This window comes from Rhinatrema bivittatum, chromosome 1 (assembly GCF_901001135.1).
Source record: "Rhinatrema bivittatum chromosome 1, aRhiBiv1.1, whole genome shotgun sequence".
Classification (NCBI taxonomy): domain Eukaryota; kingdom Metazoa; phylum Chordata; class Amphibia; order Gymnophiona; family Rhinatrematidae; genus Rhinatrema; species Rhinatrema bivittatum.
The window spans coordinates 690,636,417-690,654,565 of record NC_042615.1 but is presented as its reverse complement, the minus strand read 5'-3'; the positions used below and the strand labels follow the sequence as shown (position 1 = coordinate 690,654,565).

General features: G+C 42.5%; 1 protein-coding gene across 4 annotated transcripts in view; it reads right to left on the bottom strand.

Moving 5' to 3' along the window:
• POLK (DNA polymerase kappa) overlaps positions 1 to 18,149 on the bottom strand; it is a 215,302-nt gene that overhangs the window by 128,208 nt on the left and 68,945 nt on the right. For all 4 annotated transcript variants that reach the window (XM_029575127.1, XM_029575146.1, XM_029575117.1 and 1 more), the window contains 2 exons: positions 10,896 to 11,049; positions 8,587 to 8,838 (listed from right to left, as the gene is read on the bottom strand). In XM_029575127.1, the coding sequence (XP_029430987.1) occupies positions 8,587 to 8,838; positions 10,896 to 11,049 (406 nt within the window). The remainder of the gene's footprint in view (positions 1 to 8,586; positions 8,839 to 10,895; positions 11,050 to 18,149) is intronic.

Below are 18,149 nucleotides of genomic sequence, written 5' to 3'. Positions count from 1 at the left end.
TCCTTTTTCCAGTTAATACTCTTGCAGCCGTGTTCTGCAATATTTGTAGTAGTCTTATGGAGGTGTATGGTAAGCCTAGTAGAAGGGTATTGCAATAATCAGTGCTTGTAGTACTGATCGAAAGTTGGCGGTTGTTAGAAGTGGTTTAAGTTTTCTGAGGACCATGAGTTTGGCGTATCCTTCTTTTGCTTTTATGGATATATGTTGTTTTAAGCTTAGTTCTGTGTCTAGTATTACTCCTAGATTCCGGATTTTCTCTGCAAGTATTATTTGTTTGTTGTTATTGAGTGTGATTGGATTGTGTGAGATCTCCATGTTTTTTTTTCTTTCTAAATGAAGGAATTCTGCTTCTCTATATTGTAGGTAGAGCCCATCTTTTCGGAAAAGTTATCGAATCACCAACTATGATGGCTGACCTAACCCTTCCCTCCTGGACAGTAGCCCTGGGAGACTTGTCCTCAATGCAAGAGGATAACACATCACCTGGAGAGCAGGTCCTTGCTACAGGATCACTTCCTGCTGCACAGGATCTCTGAGAGATAAAGTTCAGGGGTGTGCCCACCACGAACAAGGGTGCGCGGTCGATGTTCAGGCTAGGGAGTCCAGAGAAGGCCAGAACAGAGTCTCTGAATGAAGAGAGAGAATCAAGGCCAGAGTCAAGGATAGCATGGTCAGCCAAAGCAGGGGTCAATACCAGTGGTCAGTCCGAGGATGGTTAGTCAGGCAAAGGTCAAGTTCCAGGCGGTGGTCAGATATGGTCAGTGGACAGGCAGAGGTCAGTTCCAGGCAGCATGCAGATGTGGTCAGTGGATAGGCAAAGGTCAGTTCCAGGGCTGTGAAGCCAAAGGTTAAGAACTGTCCTCCTACCTTTTCTACTGTCTTGAGCCACCACCTCACCTCATCATCAGGACATGATCAGAGTTTTTTGCGCTCAACACATCAGCTGGGGACTCCCAAACAGCATGGCTAATTCATGCTGCTTATCTACGGGAAAAGAGCAAGTTTGCTTACCATAAACGGTGTTTTCCATAGATAGCAGATGAATTAGCCATGTTGACCCTCCCACCTCCCCGGACAGTTATTGTTTTATTTCCTCTTGCTTGGTTACGGACTGAGGGAGACCGGGGCAGCATGGAAAGATCCACGCAGGCACACGACACTGAAAAGACTCAGTGTTCTAAGAGAGCTCCGCCACCTAGCCGCCCGGAGGACGTCCCAGACAGCATGGCTAAATCATCTGCTATCTACGGAAAACACTGTTTACGGTAAGCAAACTTGCTCTTCTAAATAAGGTCAAAAGAATACCAAGGGACCCATGTGAAATTACTGATGAAGGCTTAATCTTAAAGGGCCGGATTTTAAAAGGGTTAAGCGCATAAGGTATGCACGTAACCCTTTTTAAAAAACCCTGCGTGCGCCGAGCCTATTTTGCATAGGTTCGGTGGCACGCGCAAGTCCCGGGTCTTCGCTAGGGGGGGGGCGTGTCGGGTGGGCGGTGCAACGATCGTGGCGTTCCCGGGGGGATCGGGGGGGGGGGGTGGTGCCGGCCCGGGGGCGTTCTGGGGGCACGGCTGAGGCCTCCAGAACAGCCCCCAGGTCGGGAAATGGCACGCCAGCAGCCCGCTGGCGCGCGCGAGTTACACTTGCCAGAGGCAGGCGTAACTTTTAGAATAAAGGTTAGGGGGGTGGATTAGGTAGGGGAAGGGAGGGGAAGGTGCGGGTGGGTGGAAGGAAAGTTCCCTCCGAGGCCGCTCCGATTTCGGAGCGGCCTCGGAGGGAACGGGCAGCGCGCGCAGGGCTCGGCGAGCGCAAGGTGCACAAATGTGCACCCCCTTGCGTGCGCCGACCCCGGATTTTATAAGATACGCGCGTAACCCTTTTAAAATCCGGCCCTTTAAGATTAAGCCTTCATCAGTAATTTCACATGGGTCGCCTTGTGCGCGAACAAAAGTACGTGCGCGCGCTGTTTCTTAAAATGTACCCCAAAAGTGACACAACCAATAAGTATCTTAAACCATTTATTAATTTTTTCCTTTTGAAGGTTTATAGTTTCAGCCAATGTTTTAGGTATAAAACAGTTATGGCCAGGATATCCTCATTTATTTTCTCTCTCTTCTACAACCGGGTAAATAGGAAGATGTTTTTCTCCTTAGTGTTATATGCATAACAAAAGGTCTACCAAGCAGTGTATTCTTTCATTTTGAATTCAACGATTAAATGCGACAGCGATTTGTTTAGTCAGAAAGGTAATATTTGAATCTTCAAAAAGCCGGAATCTTTCAGACTGTTATTTTCTATGTCCAATTCTAAAGTTTCTATGGGAAAAAAATACCAGCAATATATGCCTGCTCTGGATGAAGTATCAGCCTCTACAAATGAGAAACTGTTTTTCCATTGTATTTTATTAGAAATAGCAGATATTTCTCTCTGAGAAAAACCCTGTCATTTTCTTTAGCTCTCAGCAATTTCATTTTAATGTAGCCACTCAGGCACAGCAGAGTCTAAGGCAGAATGAGGAAAGGATATATTAATCTGCTGAGACAATCCTGGTGATTCACCCTCCATTCTTACCTGACAAGAAGATTTAAGTGTCTTTGAGAAGCTCCTTCCACACACACAAGTCAATCCACTGCAGCTTCAATATCATGCTGGTGAGCTTTTACAAGATTTTCTTTTATAATGCATTTGACATGTAATAAGGAGGGATTATATTTTAAAATGTTTTTCCAAAGTAACAACAGCCCTTGTTAGCTTCTACTGAACATACTGGCATCTGCTCTTTCTAGTTTTCAATTGGTCAAACTTGATGATCTTAATGGATGGCTTGTGATGAGGCTTAATGGAGAAATTACTTACCTGATAATTTCGTTTTCCTTAGTGTAGACAGATGGACTCAGAACCAATGGGTATAGTGTACTCGTGCTAGCAGTTGGAGACGGATCAGATTTCAATCTGACGTCAGCCCCTAGTACATATACCCCTGCGGGAAGTGCAGATCCTCAGTATTCTTCCTTGCAAAGCATTGTGGATATATGTTTGACTGACCGATTGGTTAATTTGATTAACTTGTATAACTTCGTAACTATATAAACGTTATAACTTGATTAACTGGATTAATTTGAACTGGTCGATTGAGTATAGCTGGAGACCGCCAGGGAGCTCAACTGGAAAGCGTCGACACCCAGCCGGGTGGAGACCTAGGTAAACTAAAAGAGGCTTACCCTTGAATCATTTGCAATTCCATGCGTGACGGCAGCCAAGGGTGGGCTGCTGAGTCCATCTGTCTACACTAAGGAAAACGAAATTATCAGGTAAGTAATTTCTCCATTTCCTAGTGTGTAGCAGATGGACTCAGAACCAATGGGATGTATAAAAGCTACTTCCGAACCGGGTGGGAGGCTGCCTGTGACCCACTCAGTATTGCCCTTGCAAATGCCGTGTCCTCCCGGGCCTGAACATCCAGACGGTAGAATCTGGAGAAGGTATGGATGGAGGACCATGTCGTCGCCCTGCAAATCTTGGCGGGTGACATCATTCTTGTTTCTGCCCAGGATGCTGCCTGGGCTCTGGTCGAATGGGCCTTGCCCTGTAGAGGCGGAGGTTTCCCTGCTTCTACGTAGGCCGCCTTGATGACTTCCTTGATCCAGCGGGCTATGGTTGCCCGCGAGGCTGCTTCCCCTAGTCTTTTCCCGCTGTGAAGGACGAAAAGGTGGTCCGTCTTCCGTACAGGTTCTGACATTTGCAGGTATCTGGAAAGGATTCTGCCAACGTTGAGGTGACGCAGACTACGGGCTTCTTCCGAATTCTTCAGGGCTCCCGCCGACGGGAGCGAGATGGTCTGGTTCAGATGGAAGTGGGAGACCACTTTGGGAAGGAATGACGGTACCGTGCGCAACTGGATGGATCCCGGAGTGAACCTAAGAAAGGGTTCACGGCAAGACAGTGCCTGTAGTTCAGAGATGTGTCGCGCTGAACAAACTGCCAGTAGAAAGACAATCTTCAGGATCAGCTGACGGAGTGATAGCCCTCAAAGAGGTCTGAAGGTGGTTCCAGACAGGAAGTCCAAGACGAGGTTGAGATTCCACAGAGGTACCGGCCACTTCAGAGGTGGACGAATGTGTTTGACTCCTTTCAGGAAACATCCGGGTGAGAGGCTAGGCTATCGCTCTCGCCCCTGGTGCCGAAGCATGCCAGTGCTGCCACCTGTACCTTGATGGAGTTGAGGGACAGACCTTTCTGGAGTCCGCTCTGTAGGAACTCCAGCATCACGGGAAATTTAAGTGAACGTGTCTTGATGTCGTGATCTTCGCACCAGGCTTCAAATATTCTCCAGATTCTTATGTATGTTAACGATGTGGAGAACTTGCGTGCTCGGACGAGAGTATCTATTACCGCCCCGAGTATCCGCTCTTCTTCAGTCGAGCCCTCTCAATGGCCAGACCGTAAGAGAGAATTGAGCTGGGTCCTCGTGGAAGATCAGACCCTGTTGTAGCAGGTCCCTGAGAGGGGGCAGGGGTAGAGGGTTCCCTGCCAGCAGTCTTCTCATGTCTGCGTACCATGGTCTTCTTGGCCAATCTGGGGCCACCAGAAGAACTAGTCCCTTGTGTAGCTGTATCTTGTGAATGATTGCGCCCAAGAGGGGCTTCGGCAGGAAGGCGTATAGTAGGGTCCCCCGTGGCCAGGCCTGCACCAGGGCATCGATTCCTTGGGATTGTAGATCCCGCTTGCGGCTGAAATATCTGGGTACTTGGGCGTTGGTTCTGTTCGCCAGAAGGTCCATTTCCGGTGTTCCCCACCGGTTTACTATCATCCGGAAGGCTGCGGGAGACAGCTTCCATTCTCCTGGGTCTAGACTTTCTCTGCTGAGGAAGTCCGCCGTGATGTTGTCCTTCCCGGCGATGTGGGCGGTGGAGATCTCCTGTAGATTTGCTTCCGCCCATGCCATTAGTGGGTTTATCTCCAGTGACACCTGTTGGCTTCTGGTTCCCCCTTGCCTGTTGATGTAGGCAACCGTTGTGGCGTTGTCGGACATCACTCTGACCGCTTTGCCTCGGAGTCTTTGGGCGAACCGCAGGCAGGCGAGTCTGACTGCCCGCGCTTCTAGGCGATTGATGTTCCATCCTGCCTCTTCTGTGTTCCACTGCCCTTGGGCGGTTAATTCCTCGCAGTGTGCTCCCCATCCCCGTAGACTGGTATCTGTAGTTAGCAGAGTCCAGGTTGGGGATGATAGTCTTGAGCCTCTGTTCATGTGGCTGGGCTGCATTGAGTGGCGCTGCTTCCCTGGGAGCCTCCGGCTGAGAGGGAGTCCCGCTGGGGGTTGCTAGCTCCAGGGAGCCCCCTGAAGAGCTAGTCCCCGGCCCTGGGCGAGGCTGAGCCTGTGGTGGATCTCCCAGGGCCTCCTCGCATTGGGTGCATAAGGCATCGGCTTCCTGGCTCTGGGCAGCCCTGAGGTGGCATGCTGAGCAGAGGCCCAGGGATTTTACTTCAGTTATTGGAGGTGTCGAGGTTGCCTGCGCGTAAATGTTTCGCTCCGGAGCGCCTGGCCGCGTGCGTGGAGGTTGTGCGCGTATCTGTGCGCTTAACCGGGGTTTGTGCACGTATCTGAGCACTTAACCCGTGATGTGCGCACGGGAAGTCGAGTGCACGTAGTCCGTGCGACCAGGACTTGCGCGCGCCGCTTATGCGTCCAAGTGTTCTTGTGCGTATAACTTACGCGCAGAAGTAGATTTGTGCGCACAGGTAAATTTTGTGCGCTCGGCCAGGCGGCGATGTGAACGGCGAGATTAAGGCCAAGATGGCGACCATGCGGGCAAGATGGCGACTACCTCGGAGGGTCTCCACGTGGGTAGGCCCTTGGAAATGCCGGGGTCTGGCCCTGCTAGCTAGGGTGGATCAACCCGGTGGCGCTGGCTTCGGCCGATAGCCTGCGCGCGTCCTCAATCCTCGGAGAGCGGCACAAGTAAAGATTTCTACCTTACCTTATCTTCGGCGCTTCCCGGTCTCGACCCGGGCGGTCTCCGGCTGCGGGGGGAGAAGGCAACTACCTTCACCGCTGCTTTTGAGGGTGCACCCGCTGCCTCTCAGCCACGCCCGAACTCCTCTCGCTCGGGGGCTGTAAGTCCTCGCTGCGATTCGGCCGCCGGACCGAGGCTGCCTCTATGCCGCGCCCGATCCTTCGGGGGCTAGTTCCTGCCGCGATTCGGCCGCCGGACCGAGGCTCACCTCCGAGGGACCACGGAAATCACCTCAGGAATCTCGACTGGGGGAGGGACCCGAGGGTATCACCGCAGGAGAGCGGGGCTCGTCTTCAGTAGAATTTTCTTCTTTAAATTTGGTTCCAATGCTCTGAGAGCGTGCAGATAGCTCCTAACTGCTATGGAGACGGAAAATACTGAGGATCTGCACTTCCTGCAGGGGTATATGTACTAGGGGCTGAAGTCAGATTGAAATCTGATCCGTCTCCAACTGCTAGCACGAGTACACTATACTCATTGGTTCTGAGTCCATCTGCTACACGCTAGGAAACACTTGTTTCAGTGATCCTTGTCATGGCTAATAAAGCATTCAGGTGGGAGTTTAATGGACTGGCTACAAAATATAATAAATGCTTTTTTGAAAGAAGGAATCATACCGCCCACTGTTGTATGCCACATTTAAAAAAAAAAAAAAGACATTACATGCTCACAAGCTTGAAAACCTTCAGTTTCAACTTTACCTTTCTTAGGCAAAATTCTGGGAAGGATACTGGCCTAGCAATTACAGAAATACTTGTGTAAAGGAGATTATTTAGACCTTTTTCAGTCTGTATTTAGACCTAATTATAGCACAGAGACACTGTTGATGGCATTGGTGAACTACCTTTCAAAAATTTTAGATAGGTTTAAAAGAACTACAATAGCCAATTCTCTCCTATCATCAGATATGGAACACTTGTTTTTTCTAGACTGATTATCAAATCTGGGTTTAGGAGATATAGTTAAGAATTGGTTTCTCTCCTTTCTGCATTATGGGACAACAGATGCTCTAAATATCATTCCCTAATTTTGGGGAGCACCCCAAGGTTCCATTCTGTCTCCCTTTCTGTTTAATACTTATCTTCAGGTATTAGGTGACATTATTAAATAGTTTGGTATTTACTACCATATATGCACTGTTGATATCCAATTGCATATTCCTATAAACTATAAATAATATTCCTCTGGGATCTATTATGTGACAGTGAAAAGCTTAAATCATTGCCTTCAGGCCATGGTAAGATGGATGCAGGTCAATAAACAATTTAAATCCAAAAAATTCAGATGCATGGGTAAGCCCAAGTCCTGTAATGAACAATGACATCAATATTTTACTGGATGAATTGTCTATTCCACTCAGATTTTAAAATGGTTATGAATGTGCTAGTTTTAGTGGGTGTACATTATTGCAAGCACTTTACGTGGGAATGTCAAAAAGGAGTACTCACAAACTTAAATTGGCTCATGACGCCGCAGAATGAGTGCAGAAAGTCACCTAAGACAGAAAGAATTGGTCCTATCCTCAAAGATCCTTATTGGTTTCCCATTACATATCATGCTCAATTTAAATTTTTGTTTTTAAATCATTGAATTACATGGGTTCTCTCTAATCAGAAGACAATCTTTTTATGATGTGTTCCAGCTACATCAGGGGTAGGCAGCTCTGGTCCTCAAGTATCAGAAAAGGTCAGGTTTTCAGGATATCCATAATGAATATGTATGTATATATACATAAACAAGGCTTGGAAAAGTATTTGACCTCTAAAAAGTTCACAGATTTGTGTGGATTTCAAATGACACACAGATTGTTCCATACAGTATATTTATTGCAAACAAGTATGCTCTAAAAGTAAATTATCAAAGTCAGAATTCATTATTTCTCTGCATTGTTTGTAAATTTCTTATTTTAAGTTGTTTTACTATCTCATTTTATTATACTTGCTTTGAATCTCTGAGTGAGGACTCTGTTTCTAACTAAACCATAGTCTCAGAAGAGCTGCAACAACACACAAGTACATTTTAAAAATTTTAAAGAAATTATATTGAAAGCAAATGCAGATGGTGCTGCTTGCAGAAGAGCCTTTTTTATACAGTTGTTTCCTTAATGCAAGTGGCTTTCTATATTTATTTACAGAAATTTATAGTCTGCCTTGTCACAAGCAGTTGTGTTCAAAGTGGATATCGAAAACAGTCGATTCCTTCTATCAGCAGCTTGCTGGCTTTTTACTAGAGAGTTACTAGACTCTTTATCTTGGGTTTCACAGGCTATTTTCTTGGCATTTGAAATTCTGTTAGGAAGCAAGACACACATCTGGAGACCATACCAACACTGGGCAGGAGGTCCTGATTAGCCCAAAATGACTGGCCAGCTGTGTTCGAGCCAACAGGTGGAAAAGTCTCAAGTTCTAAAGGGAAGAGTCTTGGTCTCATGTTACCATGACCTGCACATAACCCTTGGTGCAGACTGTGCAAGAACAAAATGGAATGTGCTGGAGTACAAATCAGAACTAGGTTACAACTGGATTCATCACCCAGTTTTAATACGGTTTGTGAATACTAATCAAAAGGGTACCTGCACTGGCTGTTAGTGTAGTCTTTTGCTCAATTCTAAAGCGAATCTCTTTCACAGTTTCCTCGGCTGAGGTTCCAAAGACAATGGAATGCTGTGTCAAGCTCTGGTCTTGCTGCTCTCCAGGCTTAAGCTCATGCAAAGTAACCTTCTCTTCACCTGCACACAAAGGGCTGTCTTCAAAAAGCACTGGAGAAATGGAATGTGGATGCAGACTGCTCGCTGCCACTTCTTCTGTATGCACTTCTTTTGTACCTGCATTACAAAGATTTACAGCTGTAGCATATGATTTGAATTTTTAGCCATGATAATATTACTAATAATAATTATTTGGATTGGGCCAGCGTAGTGGCAGTGCTGCACACCGTCAAGCAGAAAACCTGGATTTGATTTCCAGGTCAGGTCTTCCGTTCTCTGAACCAGCCAGGGCTGCGAGCTTCAGTCATCGTACACCAGTAACAACTGGTGACCAGATTTAGGACTCAGGAATGCAGGAGTCCAGAGCGAGCACTGGTGTAAGCCCCGGCCGAAGATTGTCACTGCAATGACTAGGTAAGTAAGATGGGAGGGGGTATAAAATACGGGAAAAATCCCTGGGTAGTTACAAATGAAAATGCCTGGCATTAATTCTAGCTCCAAAAGAGCTTGAAGCTCAAAAAACTAAATTGGATTTATATAGTGCTTTTCAGTTAAATCAGATCTCAATTAAAATACACATTGTAACCACTGGGTTGAATAATCTGACAGCTTCCATAGGGATGAATAAATATTACCATTCTTATTATTAGATTTTTAATAGGCTATGTTATTTCTTAGGTTAGTCCAATAAAAGTATCCAAAGAAGTCATTCAACATGAACTTTATAAATCACAGAAATTCTGTTTTCAGACGTGACAGCTAGGCTGAAGAAAGTATATGAACCTCAACATGGTGCTTCCTACGTACCATTTAAACATTGTCTTGTTATTACATAATTATTGAAGTTCTGAACATTCCCATGAGCCCATAGAGGAAATCATATTACCAAGAGTCACAAATTATCTTGCACTCATTGAGTCTGTTTGATCTATGTTAACTGTAATTTCACTATGTCATCACACATAGTGTAATCACTATGCTATCATATCTCTCGCATTTGCTGTCACATCTGAAGAAGGGACCTCTGTAGTCTCAAAAGCTCATAAACAACAGCATTTTAATTTGTATGATGAGCCAAAATAAAGGTAGCAGAGCCTGTAAAGAACTCAGTTTTTTCAAGGACCAATACAACTACCAAAATGCTATACTATATTTATTACCTAATAACAGTTGTGTAAAGTGAAGGTCATGGAGATAAAAGTGCCCTACCCATAGTCACACTGAGGGGGTCCCCATTCAATAAAGTACACCCAGCCTAGTGCACGGGTTTCTGTGCATTTTGGATGCACTAGACTAGCACCCGATGCAATAAGGAGATTAACGTGTCCAAAATGCACCCAAACAAATGCATAGCTGATAGCGCTCATCATATGTAAACTCCATGTAGATGAGGCTATTAGTTATTACCCCCTGATGCAAAACATTGCTGGGCACCCAACATACACTTTTTAACATGCCAAAATTAACTCTAGCCCCGGCGGTGGTGTTAAGTCAATCCACGAGTCAACTGCTTTTGAGAAGTTAAAAAATAAAGTCCTCTGTGGATCCTCCTAGTTAGTATCATTTTGAAATTTACTGGTTGTGGTGTTTAAAAATAAAGGTATACAGCTTGCTTTAAAAAAAAAATAAAAAAATTCTATAAGCACAATGTACACGCTTAATAGCAAGGGGTGCTTAGCTGTGGGCATCCAGCAACCTCAGCAAAATTGGCCAGAAGCGGGATAAAAACGGATGCTAATATTGAGCGCCCGTTGCAATTGTGGGCACCCGATGCATTTGAGCGCTAGGGACGCACACTTCTTCCCTAGCACCTCCTTTTTTATGCAGCCCCTAATTTATATACTGCATTGAGCGCCCAGGGGATGTGGCTGTGCGAGCATTAGGGAAACGAATGCTCAATATGAGCGCCCATTTTAACGCACGTCTTAATGCATTGGCCCGAGAGTGAGCAGAAGAGGGGAGTATTAAACTCACATGATATCTCCTGAGTCATATTTCAAAACCCCAACCCCAGGCCGCTTCCTGCACAGCTTTCTTAACCAAGATTAACAAAATCTATAAAAGGGTTAGCAAATCAAAATAACAACTGGGAGGGGAAGAAGGGAGAAAGCTCTGGCATTTCCTATCCTTTACTATTCAAAATAAATCAAATGAAAAACAGGCAAAGTACATACTATTCTCCGTAGCAGTGTCTCTTCTCAGGAAATATGTTCTTTTGTCTTCGGGCCAGTTCAGCCTTTCCTTCAAGTGCTCAGTTAGGTCCAGGTAGGCCTCGTCAAGACTCAGAGGTAAAAAATTAAGATCGTAATCTGCAAGTATTTCTCTAACCTTGTTAACCAAGAAATATGGTTTTTAATAATTTGCGACACAATAGCTGAGTTTATCGTCATTATTATTATATGAAGCCTGAACATGATGGATTCAGGATCCCATTTTTAAAAATTCTGTTACACACAACAGACAAGAAAATCATTTAAAAACTGCATTCAGTATACTTAAATAGCTATATAAAAACTTAAGAGTGAAACCACATAAAACAAAAAATAATATAAAGAGAGGATTAGGTATGCTAAGTGATCCAGGATTAGTTGTGTCAAAGCACATTCAGTTCCCTCTTATTTTAGGAAGCAATGAATAAAAAATTATTGAATTTAATTGGATGAAAGTCAGCATAAATTGGTGAACTGTATTGTTCAGTGTTTCAAAAATAATGTGGGTCATGCATGTTTGTGCTGACTAGACTGTAAGCTCCATGGAGCAAGGACCATCTCTTATGTGCATGTATCTGTACGGCGCTGCATATGTCTAGTAGCTCTTTAGAAATGAAAAATAGTAGTAATAATACACATTGTAAGTACCACCACCCAACCTCTATTAACACAGTCATTTTTTTTATATATTTAAGCAATCCCTTAACTATTCTTTTAAACCCCTGGAAACTTCCATGTTAACAACAGACACACATCCCCATACATTTCCTAGATCTGATTAGTCCTTACTAACTATGATATCACAACTAATATTACACACACACACAAATATATATATATATACATAAATACACACACTTTATGAACCAATTAGATCCCAAGCAAAAGTGGTAATCTGTCACTCTGTTCTGTACATGGGGCAGTCCAGACAATCATAGCGAAGGATCAAAAATAATTACTTGTTTTACAGTCAACATTTTTTAATCAGTGAAGGATGGACATTACTACTTCCTGTGATATATGGCACACTACACAGGTCTGTATTCTTTTAAATATTATCTTGTCACTGGTGATCTGTGCCAGCTGAAAATCCTAGGCAAGAAAGTGTTGCTGCCCACATACTGTTAGGAACAGCCCTTTTGAAAGACCATTACAATATCTATTATTTACAATTTCTACCTTTCTAAAGCCAATTTAGCAAAGTTGCTTACCTGTAATAGGTAGGGTTGCCAACTCACCCCAGGTCAACTGAACAGGCTGATTCATTCCTGGTTTTGCCCTGTTGCATGCATGGAGTTGTAGTTCTGACCAATGATCCCTCTAATTTTTTAAAAACTTAGACAGTAATTATATGTTTAAATCTGTTTATTGAAAATACTTGACAAACAATGTGAGCTCAAAACACATGGTACATATTTTGTTCTGCTATATACCACGTGTCCATCAGAAATTGAACCAACTTGCCCTGCCCTTCTCCAAATTGCTCCCTACCTACCCCCACCCCTGCTGCTGAGAAGATACAACCAACTATGCAGAACCCAGATTTAATAATCAATGTTGTTCAAAATGTGACTCCTTGCCCTGTGTGGTAAAGACATTGGGATAGATTTTAAAAGGTGCATGCGTGCATCCATTTACGAGTGCTTCCTGGCGCGCACACATGGACACGCAAGATTTTATAACATGCGCGCGCATGTTATAAAATCAGGTGGCCACGCGCACATGCACGCCGGATTTTATAATCTGCATGCGCGTGCGGCACACGCAAGGGGGGGTGTACTTCTCCACTTCTCTCCTAGTCCGCTCCAATTAAGGAGTGGACTGGGAGGGAACTTCCCTAACCCCCTGTCTAACCTTCCTTCCCCTTTCCCTCTCCTCCCCACCCCCTAAACCTATCCTACCTTACCTCTTTTTTTTATTTTTTTTATTTTGTTACTTGCTGCTCCTCGGGAGCAGAAGTAATTTATGTGCGCCGGCCAGATGCTGGCACGCACTTCCCCAGGACAGTGGCTAATTGCCGCTGTCCTGGCCAGCCTCCATCCCGTCCTCATCCCGCCCCCTTTTCAGGGCCCAGCAATTATGCACGTATTATCACTTATGCGCGTGGCTCTTTTGAATATAAGCACGTAAGTGACAATATTTGCGTGCATGGCTGTTTAAAATTCAGTCGATTATGTATGGCATCCAAGTATCCAGAGTTTGCTTTTTGATCCAGAAGGAGGGAAAGAATTTGTATGCAAGCAATTCCATGGTCATTAGATTGTGAATACTGTTCCTCCATTGGGCTACAGAGGGTGCATCCGAATGTCTCCAGACTCGCAAAATGGCTGATGTTGCTAAAAGAAAGACTTTATTTATCCATGCTTTGTGCATCAGCTGACCTTGGAATTATGTGGGAAATAGTCCAAATAGGGCTAATAGAGGAGAATATGGGATATGAAAATCAAGTATAGAACCCACATACTGAAAACCCTTCTTCCAGAAGACATCATAAGGGCGCCGAAGGGGTCATAAGCATAGAAGCTGGGTCTCTGTGAAAACTACTGCTTCTCTCCTGATTTGCTGATTCCTGCTGCTGCCTCAAAATACAGCTGAGGCTTTTCTGGGCTGCTACACTCCTTGCCTTGACGCAGGGACTTGCCTCTTGTGCCGCTTCCCCCTTCGGCTGCTGGATCTGCCCACCGATGACATCATAAGGGTGCCGAAGGGGTCATAAGCACAGAAGCTGGGTCCCTGGTGTCGCGCCCCGAAGTCGCGCGACAAAGGGGCATGCCCCTTTGTGCGCCCCTTTGTGCCTTTCCCCGATTACTGACTCTATAATAACTTTAATAATTTTATGTTTCCGACAGAGTTGCCTGGTTACCACCCTAAGACAGCGATGGACGACAGAATTCCAACTTGTATATATAATGGAAGATATAACTCGGATTACTCAACAAATAGTAAGAAATTAAACAAACCTATTAGAATGAAGCACAAAGCCAAAACGGACCGATTTCTTACTCCTGTTACAGTCATGGATAAGATGACTTATAATAATTTGTTTTTTCTCACTTTTATATTAATTAATATTCAAGCAATATCTAAGAAGACTGCTATTATAGTTGACCTAGTAACAGATAGAAAGCATGACTTTATAGCCATTACTGAGACCTGGCTGAAACCTTATGATACTGTTTTAATTAATCAGTTCTCAAATGATATATATACATGTTTTTCAGCCCCTAGAACGAAGCACAAAGGAGGTGGTCTCCTATTAATAGTAAAAAAATGAGCTTTACGTTAAATTAGTCACTACGAATATAGATGAACCTTATGAAGTTATGTTACTTGAATTTCCCACTATTCAGATCTGTTTAGTTTACTGTCCTCTCAAACTATTGGATCATAATATCTCCCTTTTAATTGAACTCTTGGCAATAGCAGTAAAACCAGATAAACCCTCTGCTATCTTAGGGGATTTCAATATACATATGGATGATGAGCCACTTAATTCTACATCTTTCACTTTGTCTGAATCCCTCTCAAATTTAGGATATAGTCAGATAATTCGAGGACCCACTCATAAAGCGGGCCACATGTTAGATTTAATTTTTACTAATGTAGAAAAATTTGAAACCTATGAAAGTGCTCAAACCCCTGTACCCTGGTCAGATCATTTTCTAATCTCCTGTAAATTTCAAGGCAAAGAAAATCATGCTAAGAAACATGTCGATCAAATCATTACATACCGACCTAAATATAACCCTGAAGAATTAAAATCAGCACTAGAGGAAAATATAAAAAATATTGATCTAGCAGACTGCCAGACCGCAATTAAATCCTGGTTTAAGATAACTGGAAATATAGCTGACACAATTAACCCAACAAAAACAAGAGTTTTAAAACATAACAAATTATCCCAACCTTGGTATAATAATGATATTAAAATGGCAAAAGCACAACTGAGGAAGTTTGAAAAATATTGGAGGAAAAACAAAAATCCACAATCTTTAGGCCTATATAGATCTCAATTAAATGAATACAAAAATCTTATTAACGATATAAAAAAGAACTATTTTAAGCATAAAATTCACTGCTTTAGCTATAATGCCCGAACCCTATTTACCTTAGTCAAAAATTTAACAAACTCAACTAATACTGAAACTAATCCATTGTCAGAAGCTAAACGTAATGAAATAGCATATTTCTTTAAGAATAAGGTTGATAACCTTATTAAATCAATTCCTTATGAAAAAGTCCAAGAAATAAAAATGATAAAAAAAGAAATTCCTGACTGGACGATATTTGAAGAGGTTTCCTCTTTGGAACTTGAAACTGTAATTAAAAAATTAAATCTAACTAATCACCTTCTAGATCTGATTACATCAGTTCTTTGAAACCAATTGCACATATGATAGCTCCAATTTTTGCAAAAATTGTTAATCTTTCCTTATCTGAATGTTATCTCCTAGAAGACTTGAAATCTGTTATTATTAAACCTATTTTAAAAAAATCTACTCTGAACCCAGATATGCTGAGTAATTATAGGCCGATATCAAACCTTTCCTGCCTATCAAAAATAATTGAAAAAATTGTCCACAAACAATTAGTAGAACACTTGGAATCAAATAATATCTTGTATCCAAATCAATTTGGCTTCCACCAACATTTAAACACTGAAACATTATTACTGTCATTGACTGACACAGTACTAAAAGGTTTTGATTCAGGTCAAAAATATATTCTTGTCTTACTTGATTTGTCAGCAGCATTTGACTCGATAGATCATATCTTGATTACAAGATTGGAAGAGATTGATCTTATAAATATGACTCTTGGATGGATTTCTTCTTTTTTTAAAGCAACGATCCTTTCAAGTTAAAATAGGTAATACCCTCTCGGACAAAACTGAGCTCCAAACTGGGGTCCCACAGGGTTCGGCCTTGTCGGCAACGCTGTTTAATGTTTATTTACTGCCAGTATGTCACCTTCTAGCAGGCTTAGGCCTGAATTTTTATATTTATGGTGATGATATCCAGCTCTTGATTCCAGTATCTGATACAATTGAACAAATTTTCACATTAATAACTGTCTACCTTGCTGCCATTAATCAATTATTATGTCATATGAAATTAGCTTTAAATATGGAAAAAAACAAAATTATTCTTCTTGACCAAAAACCTAAAAATAATATGATTAATACCAATAATACCCTTACCTTACCAAATAACATTAAATTAGTACTCTCAGACTCAGTTAAAGACCTTGAAATAACCACTGATTGTCAACTGAATTTCAAAAAACATATTTCTTTGAAATTAAGGGAAGGTTATTATAAGTTGTTGGTCCTGAGAAAATTGGAGCCATTGCTGGATGTTAATGATTTTCATTTAGTGTTACAGGCCCTAATTTTTTCATCACTGGACTATTGTAACTCGCTTCTTCTGGGTCTTCCACAAACCACATTGCACCCTTTACAGGTCCTTCAGAACTCAGCGGCGAGAGTGCTAACAAACTGTAAAAAACGAGATCATATTACTCCTGTTCTGATTAACTTACACTGGTTACCGATCTTACAGAGAATACAGTATAAGGCATGCTGCATTGTACACAAAGCGATCCATGGTCAAAATACAGATTGGCTGAATTTTTTTAATTCGGCTTCACACCCCACAAATATCATTAAGATCAGCCAATAAGGGACTACTGCAAATCCCGTCAGTAAATTCAGCCCACCTCATACTAGTACGGGACAGATCCTTGTATTTGGAATACAATGCCCGTTGAACTACGTCTGGAAACTGAGTTTAAGGCATTTAAGAAAGCACTGAAGACTTGGCTCTTCGAGCAGGCCTACGCAGACCATTTAGAGGAAAGAAGTAGTTAGAACGAATAAGCGATTATTCTTGGTTTTTTTTACCCATCCTTTTATTAATAATTTTATTTTGTTTAAATATCTTATTGTATTTTAACTACCAGAATTGATTGTTGCTTTTATGATTTTATGATTCTATGATGTGAACCGTTGTGATGTTTCTTGCGAATGACGATATACAAAATTGTTAAATAAATAATTAAATAAATCTGAATGGTACCACAATTCTATAAAGAGTGACCCAAGTGAGCTAGGTTTTGGTGGCATTTCAAGCATATAGCACAATCAGTAAATTTGGCTAATCAAGCCTGATGTTGTTAGATATACATTCTGTACAGAATTTTGTATCGCATTTTTCTCATGAGCACATTACATGTAATGGTTCGTACAGCAGTAAAACTATTAATAAAAGCTGGCAGTCGAAATTGAGTCTACAATTCCTGCTTCCATTTAACCCATGAGGCGTCTAATGACCATGTGTTAAACTTAAGAACTAAAGCCTTATAAAAAAAAAAAAAAAAAGAGATTGAGTGTCTGCTAGGCTCTTCTACATCGAACCAGTCTAATAAGAATTGTCAGTTTGTATCAAGCATACCCTCCACATCTAGAGAGTACATGCATAACAGCCTGCTTGGTAATAGAAAAGAAGATCCTTCGATGTTAAGTGATATTGAGTACTTAAATCTGGAAAAGATAATAATGACCTATCTGCTTTAAACAATTGGGCAAAAAATATCAGCCCCTGCGAGGCACAGGTTTGGAAATGGGAGGGTCCTATAGCCAGAGAGAAGCCCAGGTTCTCCCAAATTGGTAAAAAAGGAGAAAAGCAGGAAGTCAATGATGAGTGAGACAAAAGCCATCCCCACGTCCTGCGGAGGGGGAAAACAAAAATTGTAGACTTCACTTATTTAGATACCAGCGAGAATTTAGCCTGGAGTACATACCGCAGAGAGATAGGGGCAGTCAACCTTTCCTACTAGGGGATATCAGAGTAGAAATTTGTGTTCAATAACCAATCCCCTATGTGTCTGAGATTGATGGCATGATTGTCCATTTGCAAGTCGGGGAGTCCAAATCCCCCTTTCTGTAGGGGTTTCCATCAAGGCCCTCAAAGCTAATCTTGGTTTTTTTACCCCCCCATAAAAAGCGACTGAAAGACCCATGTAATCTCCTAATTGTGCTGCCAGAAAAAGAAATAGGGATTACTCCCAGCACATATAACCAGTGTGGAAGAATAGTCATTTTGAATAGGTGAATGCAGCCCATCAGGGAGAGAGGTAAATGGTGCCAAGCCAACAGGGAGTTCTCAGTTTTCTCATGTAATTTGGTAATATTGATAAAATAAAGAGTGGAGAGATCCC